Genomic DNA, 19,206 nt, shown 5'->3' on the forward strand with positions numbered 1-19,206 from the left:
AGATACATATTAAGGGTCGTATTTTGCTAAACCCTGCACTTATCTGCTTTCAGATCTTGGTGACACACAGGGAGACTGGGGAAAGTTTGAATAATCTGATCAATTCCAGCAGTCGGCTCCCTAAAACAGCAATTCTTCATTTCCTTGCTTAACTCTAAATTCTTGAAAAAATGACACTGAGCAGTAGAAAAAAGCAGATGAGATGGAAGTCTGTAACAAGAGTTAAGCTGTGCAGGTTAAAACAAAATTCAAGTTTCATGGTTCACATGGGGCTGGGCTCTACACTGGAATTCCTTTCCAAAAAGATTAAGCCACAAAGGCCAGGCTCACATGAGAGTTTTCATCCATCTCCTGAGTTTAACATGGTCTTTCTCTACAAAAGTCTCCCTTCTCTATTTAGGAGACGGCCTAAACGTGACCTCCCCTCCCCTCTCATTCCCATGGTGGTGGTACCAGACAAGAGCCAGAGCTAGACTAAGTGAATTTATTACTTTGAGACAATTGAGCAGCTGTGGGGTGGAGGGAGCTGACCCCTCATATCCCACTAGAGTTACAGACAGATTGTTAACCATAAAGCCAGCTTTGGCAGGAAGGAAGCCTCTGACACAGAACAGACCCCAGGCCTTTTTGCTCATGCCAGGGCCTAACCGCCCCCATCCAAACCTCGTTAATTATCAGGTGTGTCAACAAAAGTTTGACCTGCTTCATTAATAAGTTACAATAAGTTACAGCAGGTGGCAGCAAGTGGAAGGGGACAGAACCACCACCCTGTCCCTATGTCCAGCACACGAGAGACACATACACACACGCACACGCACACACAAATCTTCCCCCACTTTAGGCTAAAGTAACTAAGAGGGAATTGAGGGGACAAAATGGACACAAGACAAACAAAGAGGCCTGTGAGAACCTGAAGTGGCAAGGTGGGGGAGGGGAGGGACTGGCCAGAGGGACAGCATGTGTGGAAAGAGGCGGTTCAGAGGGGCCCTTCACGCCCCCCCAAATCCTGTAGTGCTAGTCATTCCAGCCTCTTCTCAGCATACAGAAATGAAGATTCACACCATGATCATGATAAATATGGGAAGGAAGGAGGGCTGCGTTATATGTAGGTGGGGGGAGGAATGTCTGTCACAAGTGAAGCAAGCAAGCTAATTCACTGGGATCAGAACTGGAAAGGGGGGGGATTGTGAGGCACAGAAAATAACATGGGAGCTGAGAGGAGAGAGGAGGGCAAAGTGGAAGAGATGAGGAAAGTTTGAGATTAGCAGCAGGAACAAAGGCCAAACTGCATGCTCCATGCAATTACATGTCTTTAAACCCCTGATGTCTGCTTCTTCTAGGAACAGATTTGTGATGGGGCAACTTGAAGTGGAAAAGTGACTAGTGTGCTTACTTCTGCCCGCTTTCAGATGTGTGTTTATCCTTACAAACATGCAGAGGGAAGGAGCTGCAGCAGAAGAGTGTGCCAAATCACCCAAGCCTGCTTTTTCCTAGAAGTTGGTAGCCAGCAGAGGTTAAATGCATGCAATTGAATACAATACAAATCCCTGTTCTGTAAGAGAATGGGTCCCCAAAGAATTTCAGCTGCACCAACTCTGATGCAACCTCAGTTGTTGGGGGGGAGGGGTCTTTCGCTTGTGAGCAGAAAGATAGGAGATGGAGTGGAAAAATAAACTAGGAATGTCTTTTCTCCCTGCGGATTAAGGGGAATGGTCACAATTAAGAGAAATCAATCATAGCTGAATGAATATCTGGAAGGGCCAGTCTCAGATGAGGTGTGGGGTAAAGCCAGTCCCTAGTGGGAGTATGGTCCCTTGCATGGGGAAAACCCAGGGGGAGGGAGGATGGGGAGGGGAGGGGAGAGAAAGAGAAGGGGAGTAGTCACTGCTCATCCTCGCCGAAGACATCATTCTGGCGCCGTTTCATGCTCTCAAAGTCAAAGGGAGCCCCTGCCATGCGCCGGTAAATGTCTTTGATGTCGTCGCATGTTGTCTCAAAGTGGGTGGTGGCATCATATGACCGTGAGCAGAATACCTGCAGGGGAAACAGAGGCAAGAAAAACCACAGGTGCATGAGATGGGCAATGGAAGATAAATAATAATAATAATAATAATAATAATAATAATAATAATAATAATAATAATAATTTATTATTTGTACCCCGCCCATCTGGCTGGGTTTCCCCAGCCACTCTGGGCAGCTTCCATAGAAACCAAAAATACACTAAAATATCACAGATTAAAAACTTCCCTGAACAGGGCTGCCTTAAGATGTCTTCTGAATGTCAGGTAGTTGGTTTTCTCTTTGATATCTGGTGGGAGGGCGTTCCACAGGGCGGGCGCCACCACCGAGAAGGCCCTCTGCCTGGTTCCCTGTAGCTTTGCTTCTCGCAATGAGGGAACCGCCAGAAGGCCCTCGGCGCTGGACCTCAGCATCCGGGCAGAACGATGGGGGTGGAGACGCTCCTTCAGGTATAAAGAAGCCAGGATCTTCTTTAAAGCCAGCTATGGGCCATGCAGTAACGCTCTCCCTTCTCTAAACACTTCGGAACACCAAATACGTTGTGGAGTCTCACCTGACTTTCAGTTCCATCATCGGTAGGCTCATATATGTCACTGATGGCCACAAACCTATTAAAAAGGAAAGATGCTTATGAAAGTCTTAAGGGTTTGAAATATGTTTGAGACAGGCTTCACTCCCCACACACTGCTTTTGCCATTTCGGGTCAAACAGGCCTTGAAAGTTTTTGAAATAATAAGAGAGTAACCTGCAAACTCTGTTACCACAGGCAAAAATGAGATTCACACACACCAGCAGCGATCCCTCTCTCAAAGCCGTTTCTCTGTTCCTTGCTACTGAATTTCTGACTCAACCCTGCAGCTTGAAGAGCCATGAACTGGAGGGCCTAGCTAGCCCAAAGTCTCTAGCCCCAAAGTCTTTGTTTCCACTGTCTCAGCATCCTTCAGCAGGCCCTCTTCTATTAATTTATCTGAGCTTTTATCAGATCCAGCATAAACCTGTTTTAAACTTTCTATGTAATCTTGCGTCTCCCTGCCCCTTGTTTCCTTCTATCTCATTATAGCCTCATTTATTTTTCTTTTGTTAAACTGTTTTCTTATTCTATTCAGAGGCCTAGTGTCTTGATTGTGCCACTTCAGATTGCAAGTAGGGCTTGCATGAGGGAACACACCCACACATCGAAAACTAGCATGTTAGGGAGTGACTAGGCTAGAATCTTCCTGCCATCATTTAAAAATCTGGAACAGCAGTCACTCACGCGCAGTCCAGATATTAGTGATTGCTGCATCTCTTGTCCTTGGATTTTCCTTCTTTACCCTATGTGGAAAATCCCCTAGAAATTACCATTTTTATCTTGAATGAAATGCAGCTGTGTCCAAGTATTTGAAGGCCCTTGTTATGTGTGTCCCCATTCCCTCTCCTTTCAGATTGTGAACTGTAGGCAAGAAGTTCTGTGTCCTAAAGCAGAAATTGTGTCCTACAGCAATCATATCAACATCATAATCCTAGAGACTAGTTCTGTTCCTCATGTTTTCCTCTGGCCCACTCACTTTTGGTCGACAGGCTCAAGAAGTTCGAGGGCTGGCTGCACTTCATTCTCAGGAGAGTCCGTCTCCACAGTAGTGCTGGCAATCGCAATGTACTTGCCCTGCGCAGCCACATTGTGGGCGGAGGAGATCAGGCAGACATAGATATCTAGGTAGGGAGGCAAAGGAAAGGGTCACAAGCCTGGTGGAAAATAGCCCAAGCGAAGCAGCCCTAACCCCAACACATACACCGTACCAACATTATCTTATACAGGATGCCAGAGGGTAAATGTGTGTGTTTTCGTAACAAAGGAAAGGACGGTAGCTCAGTGGCTGCAAAGTCCCCTCCCTGAAACCCTGGAGAGTTAGCACTAGTCATTGCTGAAATCCTGAGCCTACCATGAAGTTCACTTGGGCCTTCCTAGTCCACGGAATTGTTATAAGATACAGAACTAGAAAAAAATGTGAGCATTATAATGCCCTTGGTACACTTCATATTGGGGATAGGGCAGGGATTGGCAAACTAAGGCCCGTGGGCCGTATCCGGCTCAATTGCCATCAGGATCTGGCCCGCAAACAGTTCTGCAATCGCCACTTGGATCGGCGCAATCACTATTTTTTCCCCAGGTGCCATTCTTTTGTGATTTTCCCCCCTCCCTCCCTCCCTCCGCGCAGCGGCGTCTCCTCCCTCCTCCCTCCCTCTTCCTGGCTTCTCCCTGCCCTATGAAGGAAGGGGGCTGGGCTTTGCTAGGAAGCCTCGCTACCCGCCTGCCGGCCTCTCCCTATGGAAAGCTGGCCCGAAAAGGAGAGGTGTCACCACTGCCACTGGCTCCCAACCACAGGCAGAGTGGTGGAGGAGGTGGGCAGGAGGAGGGGAGGGGCTGGGGGAGAGGGGGAGAGAGAGAAGCCCCCTCTACCGCTTGTGCGCTCCCCCGCACACAGTCCAGCCCATCACTAGGTCTGGGGGACGGTGAACTGGCCCCCTCCAAAAAAGGTTTGCTGACCCCTGGGGTGTTGCTGGACTCCCCACTCCCATCTGTCCCAACTATCATGGCCAATGGTCAGGGATGATGGGCCACTGGTCCTGAAGAGCCACTGGTCCCCTGTCCCAGCTGTATATGATACTGTGGAAGAAGCCCTCAAACATTAAATCCTGCCTCCCCTTCCCCCAACTCTACCCAGAGCCCCATATCCACGTGTACTCACCAGATTTGCGCCCCACTTGGTTCTGGGGGATGATGATTTGACAGGAGTTAGAGTCATTGGTGCCACGGATAGGGTGGCTCAGAATGCAGATGACACGCACCACCTTTCCTGCAGGGCGCACCCGATCTGGCACATAGCTGGGGTCGCAGATCAACTGCTTGCAGCGTGCCACCTGGAGTGGGGGAGTAAACATTATGCAGAGGGACACTGGCAGAGCCCAAGACTTCCTAGGATGTTACTCCATGCAGTTAAAGGTTCGAAAGGCCCAAGTGTATAACTAAGAAGCTTGGCAGAAAGATGGTATATAAATTGCAAACAAATAAATAGAACAAAATGCTCCCTCCCCAAATTATGCTCCTGAAATGAAAGGGGGTGGGGGACCTTGAGAAGCCAGAACTGGATTTTTGTATGAAATGACTTTAAGATCAGTTCTGATGCTGAAAATAAATTCCAAGGTGCTCAGAGGCATCTTGTTCTATTCTAACACTACGCTCACTTCTGAGGCACTATTTTGCACTGCTAGCTTTGTTTGGTGGACCTCTGGGATTCTAGTAATCCTTATGTTTTCCCATCTCTGCCCTTCCCCATATCGCTTGTCCAGGTTCCAGCTGGCAAAGTATGCAACAGAAGTGCCATGCAGCATAAGTGCTTGCTAGCCTTAGACTGCATTGGGAGGAATCACTTGTTTGAATTTGTCCCATATCAAAAGCAACCAGCCAAAGATAGGGCTAGACTAGGTTCATCTCACAAGCCACATACTCAGGCAGGAGAAAGGATGATGATTTCCCATTCCAATTGCTGCCAATCCACATGGACTAACAGAATCAGCTTACAGGCAGAGAAGGTGGGGGGAAAGTGGACCCTGGATGCAGATGAACAATGGTAACTCAAGCCTCTTGAAACAGGTAGTACCTCTTTAAAAGCCAGGTACTTCACTTACAGAACAGTCTTCCAAGCACCATTGCTCCCAGGATGTAACTTGAGACATCCCCTTCCCAGCCTTTCTACCATAGAGGGGTGAAAGGTCAGCTTCCCATTCTCACCTCGCCTTCAGATTTGACCCCGATGACCTTGCCACCTTCCATGACAATCTCATCCACTGGCTTGTTGAGCATGTAGGTGCCACCATAGATGGCGCTGAGCCTGCGGACATGAGATGGGTGGGTGGTGAAGGGCACTGACCAAAACAGACCTCAACCCTAACACACACCTCATGCAGTTCAGCTACAAGGGCAGAACTACTTTGCCAAAAGATGTAAGCAATCCTTTTCCCATTACTTTCATCCCTCTGTTAATTAACAAGTCAAACACTAATATCAGAATTGTTTGTTTTCTGTGACTGTGATCAAATATAATTGAGTTTCTTTAAAATCTTAACATTTTTAAGGTATTACCTAGTCCCTTATGCTTGTGAAAGCATGCAGATGGGATCTATGAAAAAGCGATCCAGGGGTTCAAGTTTCTGTGCTGCTCACATGCATTTGTTTCTCTCTTGGAGTAACATTCATGTTTCCTTGTACAGAATGTAAATGTGTCCATCACCCCAGAAAACCAGAGAACTCTGCAAAATCTTAGATACCAAGTTCAGAATAAAGCATACACATTTCTGCAGATTTTGCATATAACCTATTTGAAAGCTCACATGTAAAAGTTCAGAGTCTCAATATCCTGGAACAGAACTGGGTGGTGGTGATGGTGGAAATAGTAACTGTGACTGGACTCAATGCCCTTTCTTTCTACTAGTCTAAGGACCAAGGCAAGAGTTGCCCCATGTACTTGGAGCCCTAGGATATGGCATACCTGGCAAAGCCCTGGGGTAGTTCACCCAGACCATAAAGTGGGTAGAGATAGGGACTCTTCCCATAGCGGGCCAGGGATTCACTGTACAGTTTGATGCGATTGATGGTCTCCAAGCAGGGCTGATCCAAGTAGCTGTGAAAAGAGAAAACAGCCTGCTTCAGTCCCACCAAGAATGAACAACAGGAAGCAGAGGACAAGACAATTGGGAGTTTCCTAAGGGAAAGGTCAGGGCTGTCTTGTGGGCTGAGGGAGCCAATGACCAGTTTCCCCTTTTTGCAGAGAAGGGGGAGAGTCCATAATTTTTCATAGGCGTTTTCCTTGGGCATCTCCCCCTGCCCACCCTGTTTCTAACAAGCCAATGTTTGACATCACTGTCCTCCCGGTCACTCTCAGCTGACAAGGAGCTACTACAATAACCACAGGATGTGGCACAGCTACATAGCCAGGGGACATAGAAAAAGCTGCACTCCCTGTGAGAAGGAGGGTTTAGGATCAACTACTCACTCATCGGTGCGGTAGAGTGCCAGCGCATGACCTGTGAAGTCAATGACATCCTGGCCCAGGTCAAAACGTCGATAGACCTCGCGCATTGTGGTGCCGTGAGGATCCACCCCTTCCAATGTCTTCGAGTCGTTCTCATCAAAGTTTGCCACAAACACCAGGAACTTACGGAAGCGCCGCTTCTCAAACATGCCCATGAGATCTAAAGGAGGAAGATGGGTTGGACTAGAGACAGCACACTGGAGAGTCACACTGAATTACCAGGGCCTTGGCTCAATGGAAGAGCATGTTTTGCACTAGGAAGGTACCAAGTTGAATCCCAGGCATCTCCAGCTAAAAGGATCTCAGGTGCCAGGGTGCCACATCTTCAAGGGAGGAGACACGGAGAGGGTCCTTCCAAACTTGGAGAAGAGTAGTGTAAAGGTTAGCATCAAGTCACTCCCTGGACTCCAAAATTTTAGGTAACACTTAATTGTGACAAAAATGTTCCTATTTAGGGTAAGCAATCCCATCTTGTACACTGCATGGCAATAAATAATGTGGGTCAAAAAATCACAAGGCACCTGTGAGCCCAAGTCCTCACCCACAGAGAAGGCTGCCCAACAGAAATCCTCCTGACTTTGCTGCTCTGACTTTGCACCCTTCCTTCCTCTCAGCCTCTTCTGGGGGTGGGTAGTCCTGCTGTGTGATTTAGATCAGTCAGTCACTCCTGGTGTGGTGATGCAGCAGAATTACCTGCCCCTCAAAGGATGCACGTCCATAGCAGTGACTCACAGGCACACAGGGCACAGGCTCCTCCGAGAGCAGGCCCTTCTCAGAGAGCAAAGTTTTTCAGGTGCAAAGACTGAACTATACCTCCAACTTTAGGGTTTTTTTTTGGGGGGGGGGCTCAGTTATTAGAAGTTTTAAAAACTCTAGAATTATCTTGCCAATGTCATTATTATGGATTCCTTTAAATTATTTTATAGTCATTTAGCACCATTCGATACCAACTAAAGTAATCTTTCTGTCAGCACAAGTATTTCGACTTGCTAGGTGGAATGATCCCCCCTCTTCTCCCCAGATACGCTGTTCCAAGGGTTCTCGGAAGCCCAGAGGAAGGAGAACAGGGGAAGATCTGGTGCGCAAGTGCAAGTCCTTCCACACAGCTTTTGCTTGGGGGACTCATTAGTTCAATCCTGCCCAAAATGCTCTGTCTGCTTCCTTGAGATTCCATTATCTACTATATATATTGTTTGTCTGTTTGCTATGTGTTTAGCTATCTCTTATGGTATTGTAACTGAATTTTGCATGATGGTTCCTGAGATCAAGGAGCAGGTTCTTGTGTGTGTTTGAATACAACTGGATGCCATTTTTAATCAAGATGGTGGACTGAAGTTTGCAAAACTACACTGATCCTTTAGTTTCTTAAATTTCTAAGCAGTATTGGCAATGAGACTGCTAGTTGAATTATAAAGCAGGAAATTTATTTTAAAATAAAATTAATGCAGATTAAGTATAGATATGAAGGTAAATGCAAACACTGAGAATCTGAGTTTGTTTGTTAATGAATGTTTCATTGCACGTTACTTTTTTGTACATCAGTAATATATATTTACCACAAAAGGAATACAAAGGTCCCTGTGAGCCAAACACAGTACAGTTTTGCAAGAAATAGGCTTACTGGATGCCAGAGCCTCTGTCTCGGTCGACGGCACTTTGTAGATCTTTCCTGCCTTGTAGACAAAACTGCCTTCCACCACTTTGAAGTCTAGATAGCGTGTCACTTCCGTATACAGCAGCATTTTCACCAGCTGGCCTGCGTGGGGGAAGGAAAGCCTCATTTAGAGCCCTTCTACCTGCATTATAGAGAGAGCCAAGATGAAGGTACATGAGACCTGCCACTTTCTTGACGGTAAAGAGGCTTGGGTCTGACCAGTGTTTGGACAGGCAAACTGCGAGAACCATTTGTTCCTTAGGTTCCATAATGAAAGAAATCCAGGATAGAAAAGTGAAGTAAATAAAATGCACACAGTACAAAGGTTCACAGCAAATGATAGGTGAATAAGAGGGGAAATGCTTGCCAGATAAATGTGTGTAGAGCATACAGGCAGAGCTGTGAGGTGTGAGGGACAGAGCTCCATCAACTGCAGAGCGCCATTTTTGGCTGCTTGTTCTTCAGCGCCCGCCAATGATATGCAAAGTCCTGGCCCACTTCAATGAGCCAAGATGTCTCACAATACTATTATGTGGGCCTGTCCTATGCCACTACAGACTGCCCTTCTAAAGTGATTCTTCAAGCTCATCTCACCCCTTTTTGAGTAAAACGAATGAAATCTCTGGCAAACAGACCAAGAGACAACAAGGGCATGGACTTACCATTGGCCATGAGGAATTTGGGGATAAGGTCAACATTCCAGTCCCGGCCACGCCCCATAGATTCAGGGGGGCCATCACCAATCTCAAAGCGCTTGTAGAGCTGGTAGTTGAGGAAAAACAGTACATCACACACACTCATTCAGACAGGGCACCTCAATTAGAATATACATATTAGCCTAAGACAAATGTATCAGTGAAACCAAAATGCAGGAGGAGAATCTATCTCAGCTGTATCAGTCAGAGAAGTGTCAATTCAAAAAGGAGACCAGGATACTGCAGGAAGCAGTCCATCACCCCAAACCACTTCTCCTATCTTCCAGGCTCCCTGGTGCAAGTTATCTATGAAACACTAGAACCAGCATGCAAACATTTACTTTGCCATTTCACGCAAGCTGGAAAGATTCTGGGAAGTGAAAAGATGCCGAATAGGATTTATATGCTTTTCCTGAGCATTGTTCAGGGTGGATTTGATTTAAACCAGGCGTAGGCAAACTTGGCCCGCCAGATGTTTTGGGACTACAACTCCCATCATCCCTGACCACTGGTCCTGTTAGCTAGGGATGATGGGAGTTGTAGTCCCAAAACACCAGGTGGGCCAAGTTTGCCTTTACCTGCTTTAAATCAAATCGATTTAAATCACAATTTAAGCCACTAGTCAGTAAGACTTGATTTAATCATTATTTTTTACAGAAAGACTCATTCTTGCTGGTACAATCTTAATATTTACAACCAGATGAATGTTTCATTTTTGGAATAATAAATTTTCAGAGTAGTTTTTACAGTTGTATCAAAAATGACCAATTTGGTTATACTATTAGAAATACATTGACAGATAATTATGAAATTATGGTGAGGTTTAAAAAGTTAACTGTTTATATTTGGACAACTTTTCTGCTGTACTTTATTGGAAGGAGAAAAGTAATCATTTCCATAATAGCAATTTAAACATTTTATTTAACTAAAACAGTAACATTATAGCATATGTATCCATGTTTGTTAACTGATGTGGTTAAACAATTTTTTTTAAAAAAAAACTTACACTGAGTTTTAGCACACATGAAAAGCTTAAAACAAATCCTTATTTGCTGATGAATAGCCTTTGGACTATAATGTAACTTAAACAGAAAACTATCTTTAGAAAGATTTTTCCTCCAAAAGCATTTTATTTTAAAAATCCAATTTAAATAAAAAAATCCAATTTAAATTAAAAAAAATGATTTTTTTATATTAAACATAAATAAATCATTGATTTTTATCCACCCTGGCATTGTTCAAAGCACTTTGCATACATTATCACAGAAAACCTTACAAGAATGGGTGAATTACACCCTTATCACAGGTAAGGGAGTGGGATCAACAGCAGTGGCATAGCGTGGGTTGTCAACACCCGGGGCAAGGCAAGTAATTTGCGCCCCCTAACCCGTGGATTTGCGCCCCCTAACCCGTGGATGTGCGCCCCCTAACCCGTGGATTTGCCCTAACCCCAGAAATTGCGGCCGGTGCGGCCGGCCCACGCTACGCCACTGATCAACAGAGAATGCCTTGGCTCCAGCCAACTATTGAGTTCAGGGCTGAGGAGAGATTTTAAATGGGAGATTTCCCACCTTAGCCATCAGAGCACACTTTCTCTTAGATCTAATCCAACAGAGGTATAAACACGCCCTATGTTCCTGGTTCCTTACCTCTTCCAGGGGGGTGATTGATGAGCTCTCGCCCCCGTAGTACGGATTCCGGTCCATGTGCAGGACCTTCTTGCCGTTCACAGACATGATGCCAGAAAGGATACATTCCTAGGATAGAAGGTGAGCAGGGTTATGGATGCCCTATGGCATGATTAGTTCAAAGTATCTCCCCACAGCAGACGCAGGTGGCACTGTGGGTTAAACCACAGAGCCTAGGGCTTGCCAATCAGAAAGTCGGTGGTTCGAATCCCCACGATGACGGGTTGAGCTCCCATTGCTCGGTCCCTGCTCCTGCCAACCTAGCAGTTCGAAAGCACATCAAAGTGCAAGTAGATAAATAGGTACCGCTCCGGTGGGAAGGTAAACAGCGTTTCCGTGCGCTGCTCTGGTTCGCCAGAAGCGGCTTAGTCATGCTGGCCACATGACCCAGAAGCTGTATGCCGGCTCCCTCGGCCAATGAAGCAAGATGAGCGCCGCAACCCCAGAGTCATCCGCGACTGGACCTAATGGTCAGGGCTCCCTTTACCTATGTCCCCACAGCATGGTAGCTTTCACAGTGCAGGGTTGGGGAACCTGTGGCTCTCCCAATGATGTTGCACTCCAACCTCAACAGCCGTAGCCAGCACAGCCAATTGTCCCCACCACACCAGGACCAACGAGGACAAGCAACCAGATTTTAATTCTTTATTGGTGAAGCAGTAGGTTACATCAGCAAGAGATATCCAGGAACACTCCCCGCTAACTAGATGTTTAGGCAACCTACGACTGCAGTCCTATGCTCTGTCTCAGATAGATAGCTCTTTCTTTTTCTTTTTCTTTAAATAATATTTATTACTTTTAAACCTTACAAAAAAGAAGATAGAGAAAAGAAAAAAAAGAAAAAGCAAAAGAAAGAAAAAACAATACATTACAATATACACAACACAACATTAACACATTAAACTAAACAAAACAGAACAAAAACAGTTTAAAAACATACATCATACCATTTCAATGTCTTATCCTTCATTCCCTTGTTTCCTCGACTTCCTCACACCTCCCTTTTTGTATTCGAATTCTATTAATTGTTTCAGCAATTCCTTTCCATCTTTCTCTATTTTCTGTCTTATAATTATCTTGACTTATTTTAACCTTATTTTCCATTAATACTATAATACTTATTTCTACTAAAGCCATATAATTTCATTCCAACATTTTTCTAACACTCATTAATTTTACAATATTTCTATAAATAAACTTTAAACTTTTTCCAATCTTCTTCCACCGTCCCTTCTCCCTGGTCTCGGATTCTGTCAGTCATTTCCGTCAATTCCATATAGTCCATCAACCTGGTGATCTTCTGTCCAAGGCTCTTAACTCTTTTCCAAGTCCCTTCTGCGTGTCTTCTTCATATTTATACATGCACTTTACTTTGTCTTCTGCTGATCTTGTTCTTAATTTCCTTCCTTTGATGCTGAAGAGCAGATCTCGGGGAAGCTCCGACCTAGCAATGTTTTTATTCCTTCTCGACAGGTCAGCCAAATCTCCGTAGTTAAAACTAAAATCCAAAAGATATTTCAGGACGTGTTTGAAAATTCCTCCAAATCTGAAGGTCCCCACAACTCCAATCTCCTCCTGACCCAGGTCCAGGTCCCAAAGGTCAGTAAATCCCTGCATGAGGGGATCTATCCAACTTTCCTTCTCCAGTCCAAGCAGGGCTCCAATCCTCAAAATCTGACTTTCTCTGAATTCACTCATAGAAGGCAACAACTTATAGTCATCAAATTGCCTCTGTAAAACTGGGGCTCTCTCCCTCTCCACTTGTATTACTTTAGGTTCAACAACAACAACTTTCTCCCTCGCGTTCTCCACAGTTTGCCATATCAAAATAGATTCCTGTGTCGATTCCTGAATAGTTTCTGTATAGATATTCACTTTTTGTCCAAAATTAGTTACTTTTTGACCCAAATTATCAATTTTAATAGTCATCACGTCCATCTTCTTGTGGAGCTGTTCCAATGAATCACTTATCTTACAAAATGCAGTCACTAAGGCTTCTTCTGTCGACATTCTTAACCAATCCAAGGTCAATCCCTGGTTCTCACGATTTTTTATCTTGCAGCTGGAAATCCCCCCAGCTCAACTCCTGTAACAGCTTCAAAGGCTCCCTCTAGAGGGAAACAATTTCTATTTGTATCAATCCTTTTAGGCACAGTTCAAGTAATAAAATTAGTTTCAATTTTCAGTTACTTTTACTCCTTTTTAAACGCAGAAGGAGACAATGGAAACTATGTATTTCTCTTATTTAACTAGCTGTCAACAACAATGAACTTTCCCAAAATGTCGGTCTTGCTAGCAGCCCGTTTTCAGGTTCAGAGCAGTGGTAATTTAACTTTCTTCCCTCTCTCCTGCAGGCTTACACGATCCAAAATTTCCCCCCTCTTCTCCTGCTTCCAAGGGGGGTTTAATGATTTTAGCCGATGGAAGTTTAATCCTTTACAGAGGACTTTCCAAGACTTTAGCTTACAAGCTCTTTGCTTCAATCTATTTACAAAAGGGGAAGGCGGACTTCCTGTTTAGAGCCTCCCCGTTTCAGTGCCAAATTAAGACGTTTAAGAATCCAATTTTCCGTTCTACTCACGGGTAGTTGTTTAGAATCAAATTGTTCACAGGAAAGTCAGCGCTCTCCGGCAACAGCAATGCGGCTTCACTCCGTGAAAAAAGCAATCAATTCGAAGCACTGCGCCGCTCACCCCACGTCACTCTGGATCCCCGAAACCAGGTCTCCCCGTGAGTAGGGGAGGCGCAAAAGGTGCCAGCCGAATCCCACGTTCACAGGCTACTCCCGCCTGTGATTTTAGTGGGTCTCCGCCTTTGCCGTGGCGGCCAGACCCTAATTTCCACGGAGCGAATTCCTCCCGATCAGAGGAATTCCGCCATTGCCGGAGGCGCCAACCCGGAAGTCAGATAAATAGCTCTTTCTTGAGGAGGAGGGATTCCAGGGGATTTCGAAGCCATGACCCCTTCTGGGAGCTTTGCAGGCTCTCTAGGTTCCAGGACCTCCTTTGGCTGTTCTCTTGTCTCCTGCTCCTTTCCCCCTTGCTCTGGCTGCCCAGTCTCCCTCTCCTGACCCCCTTCTTTCTCTTCTGCTGGCAGCTGCCGCACAGGTGCTACAGAACCCCACAACCCACTAGTCCCTTCCCCTGGAGCCTCCTCCTCCCATTCTGTCTCGTCTGCCTGCACATCCCCCCACTCCTACCCATCACTGCCACCGCTGCCCTATGCGGCCTAGGACCCACATACCAATGGGACCGCCTCTCCTGGTATGCCCCGCAGAAAACCTTAAGGTCTACAAATGACAACATTTTGGAGGTCTCAGGTCACAAGGTGGTTAGATTGGTCTCAACTAGGGCCAGGGCCTTTTCAGTACTGGCCCCGACTTGGTGGAACGCTCTGTCACAAGAGACTAGGGCCCTGCGGGACTTGACATCTTTCCACAGGGCCTGCAAGACAGAGCTGTTCCGCCTGGCCTTTGGTTTGGACTTAGTCTGACCCTTATGTTGCCCTCCCCTTACGGTCTTGATCTATTGGCTACTTTTAAAATGAGACTGCCCGCCCCCCCCCCCCCATTATGTTTTTACTGTGATTTTATTGGTGTTAGCCACCGTGAGCCCGGCTTTGGCTGGGGAGGGCGGGGTATAAATACAATTTATTATTTTTATTATTATTATTAATGCTCAGAGATGCTGGGAGATGTTGTCCCAGAACACCAGGAGGATCACAGATTTCTCCATCCATTTTACATAGAGTCCTGGCATATCAAAATCAACACAAAAAGGAGGATAAGAAGTACACATGTGTATGTGAAGAAGGGGAATAAGCCTGAGGTTGTTATTTTCCCATGCCATGCCACTGTGTGCTCCAAACCAGTATACAGGGGTGCTCAGTTACGAACAGTGGAGCTGGCACCAGGCAGAAACTGGTCTCAAGGAAGTTTGGGGAAATGACAAGGGTTTCTGCACAGAATCCACAGCAAGACTTGTACTGGGATTTTAGGGGTAGACAGCTACGGTGCAACTTACAAGGACCTAGGAGCCAAAGCTAAGGTCTGTAGAATGCTCTTGTTGGTTTCACCTCAGTAGCTTACAGCTATAATAAATACTCAAGGCAAAGTCTAAAGTCTAGCTGCTGTTGGGCGGGTAGATTTATGGATGGGTGAGTGAGAAAAGGAAGCTCAAAAGGAAGATTATCTACTCTCCCTGGCTGGATTCCACACCACCGTGGTTAACATGTGGATACCTGAAATCACCAACTCCTTTGTGAAGCACATAGCAACATGCAAATTCCTATATAATCCATCCCACACACATAATTTCAACCAATTAAAGTGATTTGTTTTCAGTTTTCAGAGTGGCGGGATATTTGGCCACATGAAGGTGGCAATCACGCTGCTCCTGCAATGCAGGTGGTAGACAATCTGTGGCCTAATTTCATGCAGTAACTGGTCCCTCCCCCAGCAGCCTACTGGAAGGGGGAGGGGAGAAAAAGAGAGGGGGTGGGGTGGCAGAGAGAGAAACACTGTAATGCAAGCACAAGCCTTATCATTTCAGCTCCGTGAAAGTTCCCAAAGCAATTGCATAATGTATTATTAGTGATGTCACAGGCACTATTCAATAGGCTCCTGGGACATTCATGCAACTCCATTCCACAATCATCCCTACAAGCTGTAGAAGAAATTACATTTCATTATAAGAATGAAATTGGTCTTTGAGTGCAAGGGAAATAGTGGATGATCCCTAAAACAGAAATGCTTCCATAAGCAGGATAGCTGGATACCACTCCATGGATGAATACTAACTGCATGTTTGCTGTATCCTGAACTGGTCATTTGAAACGGTGCATCTATACTACAGACTTAAAACTGGCTGAACTGTTATTTCCTACCCTTCAGAAAACCATGGCTCTATCAGGAGGGCCAAACACTAACAAAGAATACTTTAGGAAACACTCTCACTTAAGCTACAGCTCCATGGCAGTAAAAATAAGTTTGTGTGAATTTGCTGTTAATGAATTACAAGTGGTGAAAGAGAGAGCAGCTTGCTTGCTTGCTACAAGAGGATGAAGGGCTTCTCATGGGATATGAGTTCGGATTCATCTAAGGACAAGCCTGGTTTGTGAGGCTAAGGTGGGAGGAGGAGCGGAAAACATTTTCCTCCTTAACAGATTCTGTCTTAATTGCTGCTCCATAACACGAGATAGGCTGGTTCCATAGTGAAGGGTCAGAGTTTAATGGAAGAACATGTCTTTTGCATACAAGAGGTTCCGGATTCAATCCCTGGCATCTCCACTTAAGAGCTAGAAACTAGAACTAGACAATTAGTAAGCTAGACAATCCAATCGCCAGACCCATTATAGGGCTGTTTTCTATGTTCCAGAAACATGGGAAATTCAGTTTAGCCCCCTACCATACAGGGCTGCATGCAGAAGATTGAGAAAAAGCTGTGTGTGTGATGAATCAGAAAACATCATCCTTCTAAATTATAATTTCAAGGGGGGGGGAATGGAGCATGAACAGGGCAGAGTAGACAGTGCTCTCCACACTAAGGCCAGGAAACCACAAGAAAAAGAAGGGAGGGAGCTTGGAAAGATGCCAAACTGAGAGCAGCATCCCTTTGATGTTCCTGGGGAGAGGAGAGATAGAACAGAAGTTAAGTTCTGCAAAGCGCAATTAATCTGTAGAAAAACATATGAATTACACAAAAAGAGGTGTCTAGCCACTTGTTGAGGGCAAGGAAGAGGTGCCTAAATTGGTTTCTAGAACAGGAAATCCCATCTTGCAGTAATGTGTAAAGAGGGACAAATCAGTATTGGGGTGGTGATGGTTAACATTCCCTGATAGGAGCAGGAGCAGGGGGGGGGGGAGTTTTTTTAAAACTCTGGAGAGAGAGAGAGAAATTCATTCAGTTCTACTGAAAACCATAGATGGCCCAAAGCCAAGCTGATACAGTAAGAAGGCACAGGGCTGCTAAGGAGCCTTGAAAGGAAGAAGACCAGGAAAGAAACCTTAACATCATGGAGACTGCAAGGGTCAAGCAGTATGTGCTTCCTAGACTGCAAGGAATTGCAAGGGGAGATGCAGACTAACCACCTAAGAAGGAGAAGCATTTACTTTAGTGGAGCAGATTTCTTTTTTTATAAATAAGCTTAAAAGTTCAGAATGGGGAAAACACTGGCAGGGGGCTGCATTAATGAGAAAAACCAGGAAACTGCATACAGTACATGCAAGGTTTACCTCTGCACTTCAACCACATCTGCAGTAGGTACAGGGGCGCTCAGGACCAGGCGGAGAACACTCTGCGCTTCAGACCCTTCAGCCTTGGGTGCTGAAGGGGCAGCCAGTTTACACTGGGACTGCAGGATTTGGAAGTACGTACAGTTAAAGGACTGCACTGGAAGAGCTTGAAGGGATGCTGCTGAAGGGTTGGGGGGGCATAAGGAGCATGGGAACTGCAGCAGCGCCCCTTCCTCCCCCTATTGAGATGTAAAAGAGGGCAGGGTTGCTAACCGACCAGAAAACACACACAACTGGCCTGCCCCTCGAAGACCCTGTAGCTCTATCTCCACAAGGCGCCACAAATACGGTTTTCCTGCATTGTCACAAGGCGCTGCTAGATGCACAGCAGCCGCAGCCAGCTGATGGCTTGGCAACCCCCGAACGAAGGAGGGGCGCTGGGTGGGAGAAAGGGCCGGGAAAGGGCGCGGGCAAATGGGCGCCCATCGCTTTCAGAAGGCGGCTGATGGCGGCGCGGTGCATCCGAAGAGTTGCAAGCGGGGGCCCAAAGGCGCCTGCCGTCCAAGGCGGAGGGGAAACGGAGCGGGGCAAACGAGGCGGGCGAACCTCCGGGAGCAGCAGCAGCAGCAGCTGCTAATTGGGGGGACAGGTGCAATATTGGTCTGGAATAGGGAGGGGACGAGGAGGACGAGGCAGCAGCAGCAGCAGCACGGAAGCAGAGGGGAAAGGCGAAATTATGTGCTGCTTCTGGAGCTGCGTTGCTGCAACGAGAAAGGCCTCGTGGGCTGCGGGGAATTGCAAACCCCGCCCGGACATGGCAGGGATGCAGGAGGATGCAGCGGGAGAGCACGGGATGCACGAGCAGCAAGGCGGGGCGGGCAGGGGTGCAAAGCCGGGGGGCAGGGCGGGCGGGCGGGGTAGACACTCACGGTCAGGCCGGTGCCCAGCACGATCACGTCGTAGGCCTCGTCCATGGTGCCGGGTGCGGAGCCGCCGCCGCCGCCGCCGCCCCCCCGCCCCGCGCGGAGCCAAGATGGGGCCGCAGCACTGGCAGCCCGGAGGAGGATCCCTCCGCCGCAAACGAGTCCCGGCAGAGGGATCCCTCCGCTACCGGGAACCGCCCCGCCGAGGTCCTTCTCCAGAAGCGCTATGTCGGGAACGGGGCGGGGGGCGAGAGATGCGCGAGCATCGCTCCTTCCTCAGTCCAGATGGTGCCTCCGCGCGAGAGAGGAGGCACGCAACAAAACGAGTTCCGGCTCTGCTGCTGCTTTTTCTTTTTCTGCCATTGCGGGGGGCGGGGGGGGGGGAGGAAGAAGCTCGCAAACCCAGCGACCCCCCCCATCTCTCGTCCCCATGGCAACCGTGACAGCACCGTCGGTTCTTGCGTCCGCCTCAGATAAACAAAAGCCGTATTGCTTGAGAGGAAAACTCCCTCAGTCAGTGGAGTTTTATCTGTCGCGGCGGGAAAAGTCATCCTCTTCGGGCCCCCCCCCCCCGCCCTGAAACGTCCCCAGAGGAAGGAAATGCCTTCGAAACTTATTCTCGGGGCTTGGAGGGGCTACTCCCGCTAAGGCAAATAGTTTTGTGCCTCATGAAACCTCTTGGTCAGGGTGGGCGCCCATTGCTGAGGGGGAGGAAGGTGCCAACTTGAGGGGCTGCCAACTTGAATTAAAATATGGGGGGGCATGATCACATGACGCAAGGCACGCACACTATTTGAATGGCAATGCTCATCAACTTGGGGAGGGATAAAAGACCCCCTCAAATATTTTATTGGGGGGCCGGGGTCGGCGCCCCCACGACCCTAGGAGTTGACTCCTATGCGTCAAAGTGTTGCGTGTCT

General features: G+C 47.0%; 1 protein-coding gene across 1 annotated transcript; it reads right to left on the reverse strand.

Annotated features, from left to right (window-relative positions):
• Positions 1–470: 470 nt before the first annotated feature.
• GDI1 (GDP dissociation inhibitor 1) lies at positions 471–18,485 on the reverse strand. Its single transcript, XM_079958807.1, has 11 exons — positions 18,293–18,485; positions 11,093–11,200; positions 9,411–9,510; positions 8,716–8,850; positions 7,056–7,254; positions 6,552–6,683; positions 5,795–5,894; positions 4,752–4,923; positions 3,570–3,714; positions 2,576–2,630; positions 471–2,034 (listed from the first exon to the last, which is right to left on the reverse strand). The coding sequence occupies exons 1-11, from the start codon at positions 18,335–18,337 to the stop codon at positions 1,882–1,884; spliced, it is 1,344 nt and encodes a 447-aa protein (XP_079814933.1). The 5' UTR covers positions 18,338–18,485; the 3' UTR covers positions 471–1,881.
• Between the last annotated feature and the right edge of the window lie 721 nt (positions 18,486–19,206).

Source organism: Podarcis cretensis (genome assembly GCF_951804945.1).
Source record: "Podarcis cretensis genome assembly, chromosome: 17".
NCBI lineage: Eukaryota > Metazoa > Chordata > Lepidosauria > Squamata > Lacertidae > Podarcis > Podarcis cretensis.

Bases quoted from the DNA above. Each gene is read 5' to 3' on its own strand.
- GDI1 (XM_079958807.1), bottom strand. From the start codon at position 18,337: ATGGACGAGGCCTACGACGTGATCGTGCTGGGCACCGGCCTGACC. The intron at 6,684-7,055 runs GTGAGTAGTTGA...CTCTTTTCACAG, and splicing joins GCACTCTACCGCACCGATGA to CTACTTGGATCAGCCCTGCT. The intron at 4,924-5,794 runs GTGAGAATGGGA...CCCCCACTCCAG, and splicing joins GGGTCAAATCTGAAGGCGAG to GTGGCACGCTGCAAGCAGTT.